We start from the raw sequence: 17,102 nt of genomic DNA on the forward strand, positions 1-17,102 counted from the left end.
GAACGGTAGCCAGAGGTCGTCGCTGGGGCGAAGGCACCTGGCCGGCTCTGCCTGGATCTTCTCACACATCTGTTTTTCCTCCACAGAGAGGTGCCTGGAAGACCACGAGCTGGTGGTCCAGGTGGAGAGCACCATGGCAAGCGAGAGCAAGTTTTTATTTAGGAAGAATTACGCAAAATACGAGTTTTTCAAAAATCCTACGGTGAGAGTCTTAACCTCTTTAGGTTCAGGGTTTCGGACTCTCGAACTCTTGGGGTTGATGTTTGGGATCCGTAGAGCCGCGGATACTGGAAGTGAGACGGATACGGGGGTGGCAGAGGGATGGAGAACCCGGTCTGCCGTCTCACGAGATGTCCTCACTCGGAACTCGGTCTCCGATGCTTAACTAAATGCCCTTGTGGTGGCCAGACGTGACGAGGGCGTTTTACGTGGTCACAGAAGGAAAGGGGGTTAGCCTCTGAGTGGGGAGAGAGGCGGGGCAGGTTTTCCAGTTACATCAAAAGGTCATGGTTGAATTGGTTCAACCAAGAACAGATCGGTTCCATATTCAACAGAAGAAAAGCTCATTACTCTCTGCAAATAGCTAGTAATACACGTGATTTGTGGAAGGAGGAGTTTCCAGGCACATCGGGTTGGATCTTTCTTTCCTTTTTATTTCCCTAGGGGGTGGCGAGGGAGGCATGTGTCCTGGGACCCGTCAGGGCCCAGGGCCCCCTGCTACTTAGGGGAGGGGAAAGACGTCATTTTAAATACAGATGGACGTCCGTGTGCCTGTAGGAAAATTTTGAACGCTAGCGGCCCTGTAAGGCTGCTTTTCCCCACTTTTAAACCAACCTGATGTATTTGTTTTCCCATTTCTTTAGAATTTCTTCCCGGAGCAGATGGTCACTTGGTGTCAGCAGTCCAACGGCGGTCACAACCAGCTTCTGCAGGTACTGGGCAGGGACGCGCTTCTGGGTGGACGTCCTCTCCAGTGGCCGTGGCAGCTCCCCAGAAGCTAGACGGGGTTGCCACCTGTGTACCGGCCCTGGCTCCTATCGGGGTTTAGAGTAACCAGAAGTAATTGTTGGTTGGGAAATGGGTGCGTAGCCAGAGGCTCCTTCGTGGCGAAACCCTGACCAGCAGGATGAGCTTCCTCCAGGCTAGAAGCAGCGGGAGCAGAAGGGCGGGAGAGAGCAGCCGCGGGCCTGTGTGTTCTCCTCGGAGCACAGGTCCCGGGCCAGGCTGCCGCCCCGGGGATCTCCACACAGACCCTGAGCTCCCTTACCGGGAAGAGGACTGACATAAAACCCTTGAGAAGGTAGCAGAGTATACGTTAAAATGAGTTTCATGTCATGTCTCCCGCTGCCTTCTGACGTCTGTTCGAGAAATCCTGGCCTTTCCCCAGCCCCTCCCCGTGGCCCCGGCTGAGCTGCCCACGCTCTCCCAGGGAAGACGGGAATGGGGACTGTTAGGCTGTGCCCCGAGAAAACGTGTCTGTGTACGGCATGTCGCGTGAGACAACAGACCTTTCACGAACGCAGCCAGCGTTCTCCAGGTGGCCTCGGGTTAAGAGAAACCACGAAAATTTAGCTCCTGCCGAATTCTGCCTGCTGTCCTCCTTTGTCTGCTCTCTGGATCACCAGGCCTGTTTTCACCTCCCGAATGGTGAGGGCTTCAGAGCTCCGTTCTGGGGTTTCCCAAAGCCCCCTTGATCCCTACGCCCTGACCCTGACCGCAGCATTTGTGCTGTGTCCACTGGCCTGTCCACCTGCGGGAGGAGCCATGTCCCTCGCAGTTCCTTGAAGAGGACCCAACCCTGTCACTGCTCCGGTCTTGCTCCTGGACCTGTCTCTTGGCCTCGGTTTCCCAAGGCAGGCGTGCTGCCTGTGGGAGGGGTCAGCTGGGACGTCAGTGTCACCCAGGCGTTCCTGGAGAGATGCATCAGCTCACCTTTCCGTGGAGGGCGACACGGTGGATGTGACGGGCTCGGTCTCCTTGCACACGGCTCCCAGCGCTTCCTGTCACCCTGACTTTTAATGAGGCTGCGTGTTTTATGGGAACCCAGGAGAAAGGGAGGGCCCTTGACCCTACTGTCTCATAGGGGAATCTGCGACGTCCTGTGTTTTTGTCAATGCTGGGAAGGTCCGTTGGCTCGCATGGGCATGAATGTCCTGCACACTGATTTATGTGGGGTTTTAAGATTTTTGAAAGGAAAACCATTGTTTGAAAATGCTTGGTTTGACCAAAAAAGAGTGTTTTTGTAATTCAGACGATGTCAGAGTGTCCACGACGGCAGTGAGACGACCTGCTCCCGGCTGGCGGCAGCAGCTTCTGACTCTGACGCGTCTCTCCAACAGAACTTCCTGAACTCCAGTAGCTGCCCTGAAATCCAGGGGTTCTTGCACGTGAAGGAGCTGGGGAGGAAGTCGTGGAGAAAGCTGTACGTGTGTTTGCGGAGATCAGGCCTTTATTGCTCCACCAAGGGGGCGTCCAAGGTGGGTTTTAAAGCCGCCGCTGCCGCCACCGTCACCCCAGGCTGGGGGCAGTCAGAGGGGACGCGGCTTCCTTGGAAAAGCACATCTGGGTCCCCCGGGCTTGTGATAACTGGAGAAGCTGACTCCCAGTTCCCGGCCCACTGGTCTCCCTCGGAAGCCGGGCAACTGCCCAGACCTGCGGGCCCCCGGGCCGGCCAGCCCCGGTCTTGGGAGCAGAGCCTCCTTGGCGGCCTGAGTCCCTGGAGGATGCTGATTCAGTTTCCAGGGTATGGAACTGGGCACCCAGGCTGGCCATGGGGTGGCTGGTAGATGGTCGCCAAGCTAGTACGCGTTACCGTAGATATTTCCGGGAAGGGATTGGAGCTGGGCATGTATGTCCAGGAAGGGCAGGTGAGAGATGGAAGCTACAGCGGCAGGCGTCCACAGCTGGGGTGCTGGGGCCTCGCCCTGCTGGCTGGTGTCCTTGCACAGTCCCGCTTGCACACTGTCCTTGTGGTGCGTGAACACCCCCTGCAGCAGGAGAGGGCCCCGCAGACCGTGGCCAAGCATGCATCATTCCAGGAGAGAGAAGGGAGGGTCTGGGGGGACCCCAGGCGAGGGTGCTGAGGGCCAAGCCACCTTCAAGCTACTCTGGGCATTAGTGGCTGCCCCACGTGAGCCGGGGACGAGGGGCGGGGGCAGGGGCAGGTGGAGCCGTTTCCATCCCCTACCGGGCCAGGAAGGTAACTTGATTTCCTGACTTCCCAGTGCCCTTGTAGAAGCTGACCCCAGAGCAGGAAGCAGAACTAGGATGATGGAAGGGCAGGGATGAGGATGGGACAAGCTGTTGAGGGAAGACTGTGGGATGTCTGGACCTTACACACCACGGCTGCAGAGGTGGCCCGGGCCGGGCGTGACAGCGTGCTCTCCACTTTGAATCTTAGGCTCTAGATGTTCTCTGATCTTCACTTTGAATGTTTGGTTCAGGAGCTTTGATACAGCATATGGCAGAGTCTCAAATAAATACGCTGTCTCGTGGGGTTTTTGGCTTTTTTAAAGATTTCGTTTATTTGCTTTGAGAGAGAGACAGCGAGCATGAGAGAGCGAGAGAGCACAGGCAGGGGTGGGAGCAGCCGGCAGAGGGGGCTGAGCCGGGAGCAGGGAGCCTGACAACGCGAGACTCCATCCCAGGACCATGGGATCATGACCCGAGGCAGACGCTCGTGCGACTGAGCCGCCCAGGAGCCCCACTGTCGCAGTCTGGGCAGTGGGTTCTCTTGGCGAGGGCTGGGTGCCCTTGGTCCTCCTCAGCACTTACTCTAAACGACCAGTGGGTCTGTGGGCTCTGAGAGAGGGATGCACACACAGTGTGCGCAGACCACCCCCTTTGACGAGCACGCGGGAGCGCCTGCCGTCTGCTGGGTGGCTGACCCCCCTCTCCTGCAGGAGCCCCGACACCTGCAGCTGCTCGGGGGCTTGGAGGAGAGCAGCATCTTCTCGCTGATCGCCGGCAAGAAGCAGTACAGTGCGCCCACCGACTACGGCTTCTGCATAAAGGTACCGCCCTCCTGCCCTGTTTGGAGTCTGTGTCTCCCCGTGGCATCCCACCAGGGACTTTGGGATGGAACCCGAGACTCCTGTCTTGGCGCTGGGGTTGTTTGGGTTATTTTGTTACAGAAACACAAGTTCCCGGTGCACTGATTCATTCCCAGTTCTCACTCTGTGTTGCTCTCTGAATAGCTAGCACCTTGGGGAGAGGCAGAGAACGTGGTGGGCAGTGGATCAGTGGCTCCGTGGCTCAGCGACCCCAGCCTGCCACTTGGGTGGTCTCCGGGGTACTGAGAGCCAACACTTTGCATACGGGTTACTGGTCCCCAGGACAATGGGTGTGCCCCCGCCCTGCCTCTGTGCTCACGTGTGTGAGAGCATGGGCTCACGCATATTTCCACGTGTGCACACACATGAACATGCAGATGTGCTCACATACATGCACATGTGCGTACACGTGCACACACAGATGGGGACACATACATGTGCTCACATACACAGACCTGCACACGTGTACACACCTGTGTTAATACAGGGGGATGCACTCGTGTGTACACATGCACACACAGATGTGGATCCGTCCTGTGCTCACACACGTGCACATGCAGGCATGGATATGTCCTGTGCTCATACACATGAACAAGCAGATGCGGACATGTGCTCACATATGGACACTTGCACACATGTGCAGAGCTACGGGAATGGAGACGCACACGTATGTGTGCACACACCCGTGTGCAGGGCCCACTCTCCCCTGTGGAGGCCGAGCCGATGTCGGGGACGGTCCCAGTAGAGGCTGCTTCCCGCGTATGCAGGGCTCGTGGCTGCTCCGCTAAGGGCCCTCACGCTGCTGTCTTCACTGCGTCTTCCCAGGTGCTCGTGTGGGAGCCGAAGCGGCCCCATAGCTCACACCCACTCCAGAGAGCGCGTGCGCAGAGTCCCCAGCCGGGGTGACCTGTGAGCCCAGACCCTACCCAACCAGAGGAGAGGCCAGGGAGCGGGAGTACCCTGTTCCCACAAATCCCAGCTTGTGTTTCATTTAGCAAAACTTCCTGGGTTTGCGAGGAGCAGGAGCCCAGCGCCCGAGGTCCCTGGGAAAGCAGCACAGGGGCGGCCTCTGCAGGGGCTGGGGCCCTGAAGCCCGGGTGGCCAGTATCCCCTCCATTCCCACCAGCGCACACTTGCACCGGGTCCCCCCCGTCGCCAGGTAAACCCTGCCTGTGCTTGGGACCCTGCCATCCCTCCACAGTGGCATGTGTGACAGTGACCCTCCACCTTCCCCGGGCTGCTTTCTCCCCAAATTCCCTTCTCCGGGCTGACACTGGCCACAGTCTCTGGACCGTCCGTGGGTCCCACCTTGGGGCCACTCAATATGCCACAGGTCCTGACCCCCTCAGGGGCTTCTCCCCTCACTGGCCAAGCCCCACAGGAGCCCTTTCTCAGCTGCCACCTCGATCCTGCTGGGAGGCAACCACACACCTCTTCTTTCATAGCTCTGGGCCCTATTCTCCAATTGAATCCAACTTTCCCCGCACAGAGCTGGGCACCCCCTTGCCCCGTGGCACCCACCACTTTCCCTTGTGAGAATTTGTGTCCTCTGAGATCCCTCTGTTTGGAGCTGGCCGAGCCCTTGTGACTAAGCCCAACCCAGGCTGGTCCATGCCAGGCGGAGGACGCAGCCTCCCTGGTCTCCTCCCGCTGGCTGGCTGGTCCGCGCCGGGCCCAGGCCTGCCCGGCACAGGCGTGTTCTGCATTCACCGTGTCGCACTCAAAACGGGGTCCCCTCTCACCTCCTGCAGCCCAACAAAGTCAGGAGCGAGGCGAAGGAGCTGCGGTTGCTGTGTGCCGAAGACGAGCAAGGCAGAACGTGCTGGATGACGGCGTGCAGGCTCCTCAAGGTACGCGGCGTCCCGCGTGCACCCTGCGTCGCGTCCTGGACAGCCCTCCCCGTGGCCCGCCAGCCCCGTGTGCCCACACGTCCTTCTAAACAGGGTCTCAGAAGCTACTCCCAGAGGCTTCCCGTTAGGTCAGAGCTAACGTCCGACCGCGGTCCCTGCCGTTCGGGGACGTGGTGGGGCTCAGAGCGGCGCCCCTGGTTTCTCCCACCAGACGCCAGGAGCACCTCAACCAGTGAGACAACCAGAAACGTCTCCAGATGTGACCGGATGTCCCTGGGTGGGGCGTGGGGGCGGGGGACTACGCTGGCTGAGAGCCTGGGGTCTAGGGAAATCGGAATAGAAAGACCAGAGCGGGCACCAGGGAGAGAGAGAGCACGTCGCTCGTCAGGAGGGTTAATGACTTCAGAGACAGAGCGTCACACTCTTCGCTTCCCGAAAAGCCGGGGCCACGAGGGAAACGTGGCACACAGCGTCCAACGGACATAGTGTCTCCTGCCTACACGTTCTTAAGGGAGTCTGCTGCGTAGAACCTCGGTGCCCTCGACAGCCTCTCCCAGTAACCACCACAGTGATTCCGTGTGACCCCGCGGTGAAGGCTAGGCATGTAACGGCAGAGGACACCTCACTTCTGCGATCCTGGGAAAAGCCCCTTTGCGCACACCCGTACCTCACATGGCTGCAGTTCCTTATGTACATAAAGTGTGTGGGCATCGCAGCGTTGTGTGCAGTGGTTGTGCAAGGTGAACGTCTGGGTGGCTGGAGGAGAAGGTGCGGTCAGCAGTGGCTGACCCGTGCCAGGGGCCTAGGAATCTCTTTATGAAAATGCCAACCTTCACCAAAGCTTCCAGCCAGGCAGAGAGTCAGGGCAGAGCCACCTAGAGAAACAGACCCGCTGAAGGAGGCATAGCTCGTGACCACTTGGAGATGCCGGAGGCCACCTGCTCCAAGCAAGGGCGTCCTGGAAGCCTCCCTTCCCCAGAACTGCACATTGTTTTATTTTTGCTGCCTTTGAAACAGAGACGGGTTAAGTGCAAAATGTTACTATTTTGTAACATTAACATTTCAGGGAGGGGACGTTAATGTGGGTACAGGACACCGTAGATTGGAGGTGACTCCTTGACAAGCCAACTGTACAGGTTATGGGATTTCCATTTAGAGGATACTCCTCGGTGACATGAAGAACGGGGTCCCCTCTGGAGTGTGTTGTGGGAAAATTCCCAGGACGTATTATTAAGAATTAAAAAGCGAAATGCTCTCTCGGTTGTAGGAGCAAGGAGAGGAGAAGCTAAAATGCACCTGTGCATCTGCTGGTGTGCACAGGGGCCTCGGCGAGACGTGGGTGGGGCAGGCAGGAAGGACACCTTCCGTAGTTCTGTATGTGCATGATTTTTTTGGATCTGCGATACATAGTCTTGGAAAAAGCAGGAAAGGAAGCGGGAGCACGTCTGTAACGCTGTGGGATTGGTGCTTTGGGGTCGTGCACAGCCAATCCAGGGAGCGAGGTCTCTGCCAGGCATCGTGCGTGGGATGGCAGGGCCAGCGGAACAGAACCGGGCACGGGGACGGAAACGCGCAGAACAAGCGGTGACAGTCATATCCAGTGTTACCGTTAGCGCCAACAGGAATGCGTCCCGTCGGAGGTTAACGCAGGATCAGGAACGTTGACGAGTGTTTGCTTTGGGCCGGACTCTGTCTCACATCTAACCTCGCCGTAGCTCGGTGGCACGCGTGCCCGTCGTGATCCTCCCTGGACTGAGGACAGTGCTGAAGCCCATCGCATTCTGCCTGGGAGCGGAGGCCAGGGGCCTACTGGTGTGCGCACCATCGGCTCTGGGGCCCCACATTGGGCTCCAGAGCTCGCCACAGCAATCCGCTGCCCTCCGTGAGAGCCAGCAGGAAGGGGAGCCCTGTCCACGTCTGCGTGTGGCCTTGTTGCCTCCAGTCAGCCCCAGACCCCATATCCCAAAGGCTGTTCCTGAAGAAGGTGAGGGTCTGGACTGAATGGCTACTAGTGTGGTTAACAGGCTTGGGCCTGTCCGGCCTTCTCCGGTGACACAGAAGCTGAAGGGCACCTTCAGTTCCAGCTGGTTAGGCCCCGCAGCGTCTTACTGCCACCAAGCAGGCTGATGGACCTCCTCCCACAGGAGAACGCCTTACTTCGCTACCCCCCTCCCTGTCCCATCTCAAACTGTCTCCGTCTCAGAGCAGGAAGCAAAATCAGAAGACTCTAGACCCTCGCCTCGTACCCCGACGTTACCTTCAGAATGGGGTGTGTATTCTCCCAGGAGTCGGGGCTGTTTGAAGCCATAGGAAACCTTATAAAGTGCATCTGTTCCCTCTGCCCAGCTCCTGTCCCAGCCGCCTGGATGTGAGCGTGGACTCAGGTCCCTCACTGTCCGTCTCCCTGACAGGGGACCCGACCCATCCAACCACCCTTACTGCGCTTGCTCAGAGCCAGGTCTCGGTCCGGAGGTCATCTTCCCTAGAGCCCTCGCCCCCAGCCCCTCTCGGACAGCCAGGATTGCCCGGCACTCAGAACATAACAGATGCTTGGAAAAACTGAGCTGGATGACGGCGGCCACCATCCAGACTCCTGTGTCTGCCTGTGACTGTTTCTTTTTTGAAGCTCTTTCTCCTGGTGTCCTGGGCAAGGCCGGCATCGACCCGGGGTTGGCAGGGGCAGCAGGCAGGGGATTGGACCTCAGAGAGTCTGGGTCTCGGGCTGGAGTCCAGGGGTCTCAGCGGCACAGACTAAGGAGACACTGGGTTGCGCCTTTCCACAGTTGACCGGGGTCTTGTCGGTAGTGAGTGATGGCAGGTCCCCAGAGCGCTAGTGCTCAGACTGTCCTGTTCCCAGAAGGCGGTCAGACGTGCGTGTCCTCCCTGGAGAAAGTGTTGCCCTTCTGCTGGCCCCAGTGTATCCAGGAGTCACTCGTGAGTGATGGCTAAGGCTGCAACAGCTGTCCGCGTTGTATTAAAGTCCTGGGGCTTGTTGGAGAGCAGCACCTTATTTTCAGCGAGCCAAGGACCTTTTGTGCCTCTGAATACCATCACGGGTCCTTTTTAAAGAAGAGCTTGAGCCTGTGTAGGAGAGCATGGGCCCTGCTCTCCCCAGAGACACTTGCAGGACAAAGCTGGCAGGTAGTATCAGCTGCCGTTCCTCCTTCCTTCTTATTGCGCAGCTAAATGATTTCATAGCCGTGGGGCAGAGGGCATGGAGGGAGCATTAACCTTTGTTGCTGTGCTCTATTATCCCCCCCCACCTTCTAGAAGTTTCTGAAACTGCCCTAGAAATTCCTCCCCAGGAGGGAGGTATGGCTTCCCAAGCGTAGGTTTCAGTAAGGAAGGCTTGCTGTAGAGACACCCCAGCCCAAGCAGGCAGTTCACATGTCCGTCAGAGAGAGTCCCCTGCAGGATGCCCAAAGCACCTCTGCTCAGAGGTGGCCTCACGCTACACCCTGCCCCAACCCTCCCTCCCCACCTCTGCCCCTGTTCCCAGTGCTGTGTGCCAGGCTTCCAGGCCACAGCACCTGAACGACGGGATCAGGACGAAACAGGAGGACAAGTGAAATGGACAGAAGGTAGAAACCAAGGCGCATAAGAACAGGGAACTTGAAATGGGGAGAGGAAACGTCCACTGCACTTCTCTACCTACCGTTGTCTTTTAAGAAGGAAATGTGTGCAAAAACAAAGGAGACCCGAAAATTGACTGCAAAATCCAGAAGGAGAAAATCAACCCCATTTTCAGTTTCTCTAAGTTTCTAGGAACGTTTTAAGCTCTGTGTGGCGCGAACAGTAACAGACCGTGGTACCCGTGAGGCACGTGGACGTGTCGGTCAGCGTCCGGTCCTGCTGCTGGGCTACACTGTCCCTCCAGAGCCCGCTCAGATTTCCTCTCTGCGAATAACTGAGGAACACGGCTGCTTATTTGTACGTCTCCTACAAGACCGCAGCTGCCTCAGGGTCAAAAGCGCATCTCGTACGCGCTTTGTGTTCCTGGAGCTGAGCCGGCCTGTGACGGATGGCGACCCTAAATCCTTGTGCAGTCTTTGCACAGGGAAATGAACTTCCATCTCGCTTAAGAACACCAGTGTTGAATGTTTAATTCCATTCCAAGAGAAAGGGACGGCGTGTCATTCACGAGACAGTGTTAACCCCTCAGACCCCGTCGCGTGTGGGGAGGCTGTTCGCTCGTGTGGCACACGTTGACTCTGAACCTGCAGCTGTAGCCATTCTCCTTATGTGGGGACGTCTCTGTAGTCCCTTTACACCCCGGAGCAGGACATCAGCTGTCACTCATCTGTCTTCTTTGGGAAAGTGCCCAGGAGTGTTGCATTCAAGCAGATGTGACTAGGAAATAAGAAACGTTTTTCCCAAAATGGGGACGAATAATTCTATGGCCACGCATTGTGTGTTTTTTTTTTCCCCCCAAGCATTGGAAGGAAGTGTAAAGGAAGAAGAATGATTGGACCGTGTTTCTCTAAAACCCACTCATCTAAAATAAGAAGAGAATACTGTTAAGGTGTTGGTACTGTACGTCGTGTACAAACGGTTAATAATCTGAAAACTGTCATTTTATGCCAATAAAACTACTTCTCTGAAGGCTGGAGTATTTATTTGTAAGTGGGGAAAGCAAGAATTCTTAGTCCTGGAACTTCAAAAAATAACTGTGGGAAGTAGACAGCTTCTTTAATACTTAAGGCAGACATAATATTTCAAGACTACAGTGCAAATAAAACACAGTTCGATACCTGCCTAAAAACAAACTAGTTAGATGGCTCGTGGGTCAGGGACGAGTCCTCCGAGTGAATTATTGGAACCGGGAGCAGTCTTGGGCCATCCTGAAGGGAGGGTGTGTGTGTTTCCCTTCTTATTCTTTCTTTGGCCTGAATTTGATGATTTTTCTTTAATGCTTTGAAAGGGATCCTTAGGCCATTGATTTTGAGCCTTACGTTTTCAACTGTTTGTCATGTTTGTACAAATGTTCGATTCGGAGTGTCAGTCCGTATACGTGTGTGTGCGCATGCCGCACACACTTCTGTTTAGAAGACCACACGTGCACACACGCATGTACAGGTGTCTGTTGTTAGGTCACACAAGTTTGGAATACTTACGTCTCTGGGTCCCCGGGTGGCTCAGTCGGTGAAGCGACTGCCTTCTGCTCTGGTCATGATCTTAAGGTCCTGGGATCAAGCCCCGCATCGGGCTCTCTGCTCAGCAGGGAGCCTGCCTCTCCCTCTCCCCCTGCCTCTGCCTGCGTGTGCTCTCTCTCTCTCTGTCAAGTAAATAAATAAAATCAAAAAGAACACTTATGTCTGTTTGACATCAATTCTTCCAAAATCGGCCGTTACCTGCATCGGGGACACCTGCCCCGACGCCTCACCCCCCCCACACACACCGATGTTACTGCGGGTATGTCTGCGTCTGCACGATTTTTCTCCTCCCTTCTGTGTTTCTGCCTTTGCGGGTCCTCGTCTCTGACCAACACCGTGTGATCAGACTTTCTCCTCCGGTCATCTTCACGTTCTCGTTGGCGTGTTTGTCGGGAAAGGTGTCCTTCTGCAGCTTCTCAGGAGCGTTGGTGCTTACGTCTGCCATTTGCTGTTTCTTTTCAGTTTGTCGCATCAGCCTGTGTTCATCTCTTTCCCCATTTAAATTGTTTTTGGGGGGCGGGGGCAGGGGAGACCCATCAGTTAGTTTTATTTCTATTTTTAACCTCTGTCCACGTTTTCTCTTTCTCTCTTTCCTGGCTGTCCTGGCACGATCTTCCCCTCGCTGGACCCCAGCGTGCCCGGCTGTCCCCACCGTGGCTGCGCAGGGGTGAGGCTCTTCTCAATATCTCATCCTAGATTTCAGTTCTTCCCAGGTCTTAAGCCTCTTAAGACTTAGAAGAGGCCCTGTCGTTAATTTGGACTCCTGCTCATCTACACCCACCCTTTCCTGAGTTTGCGTCCCTTTCGGAGGCCAGAGACGTGCCCAGTTCTTCCAGCGTGGGTCTGCTGGAGCGGCCGCCATTGCCCAAGATGGGTTTGTCTGCCGTCATTCTGTCTCCCCTCCACTGTCAAGGGAACTGTCCACAGACTGTGGGGTCCCTTCCGCCCGCCGCCGCCCTCCGCACCCCGTTCCACTGCCTTCTCTCTGCGCGTCCGTGGAACTCCGCTGCCTTCCGCTTGCGGCTCCGGTGACCGTGACATGTGCTCTTCCCCGCTTGTGTTTGTCGCTCTGTCTCCGCGGTTGTGCTGGGATGTGCGGGGGTGTGAGTTCTGCCCCGAGATCCTCCAGCCTTTCGTCTTTCTATCCGTTCTGGAACATGCTTGGCCAGCAGCCCTTGGGTACTTCTCGCGGCCCATCCCCCATGTTCTCGGAGCACTGGCACCTGCGTGGTGGACCTTCTGGTGCTGTTCCAGACACCAGAGGACATCCTGTGGGGTTGAAGCTGGAGATGAGCTACCTCTTGATAACTGTGTCTCCTTGCCTGACCGTCTTCCTTTCCCGTGTAGGCGAGCGGGGAACCGGGGTGCAGGCGGGCGGTTACAGGCGAGCGGGACTCTGCTTATTGCCTGTGCCCAGGAAGCATGGACCGAAGGGGGTGGGGAGAGGCAGGCTGTGTGTGTTCGAACCCAGAGCCCTTACTTTACCATGACCCTGAGTGACCGACCTCACTTCCCTGCTGCATCTGTTACTTGTACTTGGGGATAAAGGACGCGTTTCCTGACGTGGAGAGGAGTAAAATGAAATGAAGCTCTTGGAAGTGTACCTGGCCCATAGCAGCATTCACTAAGGTTAACTGTGGAGCTAGACTTTTTTTTTTTTTTTTTAAGATTTTTAAAATTTATTTGAGAGAGAGAGAAAGCATGAGCAGGAGGAGGAGCAGAAGCAGAGGGAGAAGCAAGCTCCCCACTGAACAAAGAGCCCGAGGATGGAAAACACCATCCCAGGACCCTGGGATCATGACCCAGGCTGAAGGCAGATGCTTAACCAGCCGAACCCCCAGGCGCCCCTCAATCTTATTATTACATTGTCACTGCCTGCTTCTCCCTTGGCCCCTGCCAGCGTGAGAGAGCCAGTAAGCCGCTCCTATCCACAGGGGACAGGCGTGCAGGGGCCAGGCTGTGCGCCCACAGCGGCGGCTGGGGTCGCTTTCTGTTCCGTACTTTGTGTGGTCCTTCCCTGCACGGGTCTGCCACGTTCTAGGGCTTGGGGGGCTCCAGGGGCCCCGGCGGCTGACTCTGGCCTTCCCCCTGCAGTACGGAATGCTGCTGTACCAGAACTTCAGGATCCCGCCCTCGCGGAAGGCCTTGCTCCCCTCCTTCTGCACGCCGGTGGTGAGTGCGTCTACGGCGTCCAGAAGGCGGGCCCCTTCCCAGCATCGCGGCCGAGCGCGGGTTGTTTCCGGGGAGACGGGTTTGTCCGGCCGGCGGTGTGACTGCTGGAGTCAGGTCCTGTACCGGTCAGGGTGGTGGCTCTGTTTAGGGACTCAGGGACTGTCACCAGCCATGTCTTGCTCTCACCGTGGGCAGCCGTGGCACTATGGCCATGGGTAACCCTGAAGCTTCCCCTGGTGGGAATTAGAGCTGGGAGTGTCCTTCTCCTCAGGATGTCCTCTACTTCCCGAAGGTGGAGGAACACTTTGTCCTCTCCAAACATGACCCTTTTGCTCCCCCAGGCCCATTTCTGGGAGGGGCCGGGTGTGCGCAGGGAGGGTCCATGTATTGCCCAGAACTGAGCCCCTGGGGAAGGGACTTGGTGGCTGCCCACCACCCCAGCCCTATGGTACCCCGTGGCCTCCAGTGGGGTTTGGGTGCAGTGAGGGGACTGGAGCGTTTCTTATTCCCCTCCAGAGAAACCAAAGCCACCTCTAGGTCAAGGGCCCTCCTGCCACAGAATTTCCACCTGAACTTTAGAGTGTGGGTCGGGATGTTCCGTCACCCTTCCCCGGCCATCGCTGGCCTGGTTCCCCACGTTTTAAGAACTTGTGGCCTTTCCTTCCAGCGCAGCGTCTCTGAGAACTCCCTCGTGGCGATGGATTTTTCTGGGCAAACAGGAAGAGTGATCGAGAACCCGGCCGAAGCCCAGAGCGCGGCCCTAGAGGAAGGCCATGCCTGGAGGGTAAGGCCAGGCCGTCCTGTGGACAGGCCCCCTCATGGGTAGTGCCCCTGCCCCCCGCTGGCCTCCCGGAAGAACGGCCCCGTGGGTGCCGTTGCAGGGACAAGGTGCCGGGAGGGGAGGTGGCATCACAGTCTCAGCTGGGGTTCCTCCACGTTCCCAGGGGGAGGAGTAGAGCCCTCTGACCTCGTGGCACCCGCACAGAGCTGCCCCTGCTACGGGGTGGTCAGCGGCCATGTGTGGACAGCCCGGAGCCCTCCCGCCCTGATGCGGCTGGTCGGCGCTCACACCATGGCTCGACCAGCTTCGGGGCCTCGGACAGTCTCTTCCCTTGGAGGCTCCTGCTCCTGAACCCCCCACGGGGAGAGTGTCCCCCGATTTCAAATTCTCCGAGATTTACAGACAACGTACAAAACGTGAGCCCGCTGACTCAGAGAGTTCCCTGAACCTCCGCCTCAGAGCGTGTTGGAAAAGAAAGTCCCCGCGGCCCGGGGTCTCTGTAGGCCAGTGTTTCCCGTGCAGAAGCTCGTGCTTTTCTCCCAGAACGTCCCGGAGTTTCACTGTGTGCTTCAGTCCTGGGGTTGTGGGGATTCCTCAGGATGCTTCTGTTTTCATGCCTGTGGCCAGATGTGGCGGGCTGGGGAGGCGGTCCCTCCACAGCCAAGGGCCCCACATCCGGGTCCCCGCCCGGGTGCGTTCCCGGATGTGGCGGGCCGCGCCCTTCTGCTGTGTCGTTGCTGACGTGGGCGTTCCTTCCGCAGAAGCGAAGCACACGGATGAACATCCCAGGCAGCCAGAGCCCCCTCCACCCTTCCACCTTAAGTACAGGTAAGCACCTCTTGGCGGCCTGATCCTTGGGTCCTAAGAGTGGCCCCCATCCCTCCCGGAGCTTCCTCTGGCCCCCCGGGCCCAGCGTTCGCCAGGAGAAGTGTAGCCGTGGGAAGCAGGGCTGGTGCTGATGGCCGGTTCGCTGTGCCTTCAGGGAAGCCAGTCCCCTCCTTCCCTCTTCCCTCCCGCAGTGATTCACAGGACTCAGCACTGGTTCCACGGCAGGATCTCCAGGGAGGAGTCCCACCGGATCATCAAGCAGCAGGGGCTGGTGGACGGGTAAGGAGGTGGTGGCCTGGGGAGCGGGCTCCTAACCCCTGTTGGGCCGGCTGCACCCTCTGTCTGGTTTCTGAGATCCTGGGCGGCGGCACTCGCTCCAGCCTCAGTTGGAAGAGGGGAGAATGTGGCTCAGGGTCAGCGGGGGGCAGGGTGGGCTCAGCTGGCCGGCGGCCATAGGAAGATCATAACCCACCTGTTCCCAACTTCTGCCTCTTTGGTGCACATCAGACGGACGGACCAAGAGCACAAGCGGGTTTTTTATTCGGTTTTTCATTCGCAGGGCAGGGGCAAACGAAAGAACAATGTTTTTATTTACATTTGATCAGGTGGCTTTTGCTGAGAACAAACAACCCCAAAGCCTTCAAGGCTTCAAGCCACAGAACTGGATCATTTCTCACAGTCGGAGCTGGTGGGGGGGGTCCTCCTCACCTGGGCCAGCTGTCCTGGGGGCGGGTCGGCCTTCCTTCCGGGTCTGACAGCTGGTGTTGGTGTTGGCCGTGGAGATGGGGCGACTGGGTGTGTGTGCCAGCAGGCCAGCCTGGGGACACTTGCTCCGTGGCCATCATGGATCCCAGGAGTGACAGAGGTCAAAGCCCGATGCACAGGCCCTTCTCAGGGCTACTATCCCACTGGCCGATGCAGGGCCCTACAGCCTTGTTCTCCTGGCCACTGGAGGAGCTGCCCAGGGCCTTGGATGTGTCCTCCCTCCGACTCCCAGCAGGAGGTACCTTCTGCCTCCCCTCCCTTCATATGTTAGAAGTTCTCCTATAGACATTTTAAAAACTTACCCAGGAGAGAAGAAGATAGTGAGTCCCCATGTGGTCCTTGTCTGGTTTTGATGGTTTGCTCATTTTAGTATGTCTGTGTTCCTTCCTGCATGATTGGCTCCTCCCCGCTCTGCCTTCCTTCTCCTGGAAGAGTTTATTTTTTTATTTTTTTAAAGGTTTTATTTATTTATTTGAGAGAGAGAGAAAGGGAGAGAGTGAGTACACACACTCAAGCAGGGGGAGAGGCAGGCAGAGGGAGACGGAGAGCAGACTGCCGGCTGAGCAGGGAGCCCGATGTGGGACTCGATTCCAGGACCCTGGGACCATGACCTGAACTGAAGGCAGGCGCTTAAACGACAGAGCCCCCCAGGTGCCCTGCCCTCTTGAATATATTTAAAATAAATTGCAGACATCTATATTTTACCAGTAAACATAGTGTGTCTCTAAAACATAAAGAGCCTTGTATTTTGACATCATTCCTTAATGTCCTCTAAAATTCAGTCTGGGTTCAAATTTCCCTAATTGCTGCAAAAAGAAAAAAAAAAAATCCTTGAAACTGAGTTGGTTCAAATCGGGGCTGACAAATGGCATTTGGCTGGTGGGTCTCACGCCTCCTCAGACAGGACTGTGTCCCTCTGCTTCCTTCTCTTCCTCTCGTTGGCTTGTCTGTTGCTGAAGCAGTGGGTGAGTCGCTGGCTGCAAAGGTGGCTGAGCTCGTGACTTTTCCCTCAAGTGAGGGGGTCAGTTTGGAGAAGATGGTTCGGCCCTGCCACCTTCCCGCGGTGACAGAGGAGCTACTGCTTGCCTAAACTGGGACTATGTCCACAGATTCCTAAACACTGGATTCCTTTCAGTCAAAACTTGCTGTTTTTGATGCTCACTTTGGCCAGCGGGACTTGGTCAAGTCGGTTCCTGAGCTCTTCTGACGCACCCTGGACAGTGCTGGATCCCAGAGTGACCCGAGAGCATTCGGCTCCCCTGAACATTGCTCTTCGGAAACTTGCTCTTTCTAGTGGAAAGCGGCTTCTGGATGTCACAGCCTGTGGGCCCTTTCCCGGGACAGAGCTAAGAACGTAGGCTCTTTTTCCCTACAGTGAAAAATAAAAATTTGAAACCCTCTCTTTCAGGGTTCACACTGATACTGCAAACTTGGCCGGAAGAGGACAGGTCTTTTCCCCTTGATTTTACTGTATTTCTCTTCTCGTACTCCGAAAATCTTA

General features: G+C 56.8%; 1 protein-coding gene across 4 annotated transcripts in view; it reads left to right on the forward strand.

Moving 5' to 3' along the window:
• GRB10 (growth factor receptor bound protein 10) overlaps positions 1-17,102 on the forward strand; it is a 178,095-nt gene that overhangs the window by 153,093 nt on the left and 7,900 nt on the right. For all 4 annotated transcript variants that reach the window (XM_044245689.1, XM_044245691.1, XM_044245690.1 and 1 more), the window contains 9 exons: positions 87-202; positions 864-932; positions 2,340-2,477; positions 3,903-4,013; positions 5,804-5,902; positions 13,150-13,227; positions 13,895-14,011; positions 14,770-14,836; positions 15,028-15,115. In XM_044245689.1, the coding sequence (XP_044101624.1) occupies positions 87-202; positions 864-932; positions 2,340-2,477; positions 3,903-4,013; positions 5,804-5,902; positions 13,150-13,227; positions 13,895-14,011; positions 14,770-14,836; positions 15,028-15,115 (883 nt within the window). The remainder of the gene's footprint in view (positions 1-86; positions 203-863; positions 933-2,339; positions 2,478-3,902; positions 4,014-5,803; positions 5,903-13,149; positions 13,228-13,894; positions 14,012-14,769; positions 14,837-15,027; positions 15,116-17,102) is intronic.

Source organism: Neovison vison, chromosome 4 (assembly GCF_020171115.1).
Source record: "Neovison vison isolate M4711 chromosome 4, ASM_NN_V1, whole genome shotgun sequence".
NCBI classification, from domain to species: Eukaryota; Metazoa; Chordata; class Mammalia; order Carnivora; family Mustelidae; genus Neogale; species Neogale vison.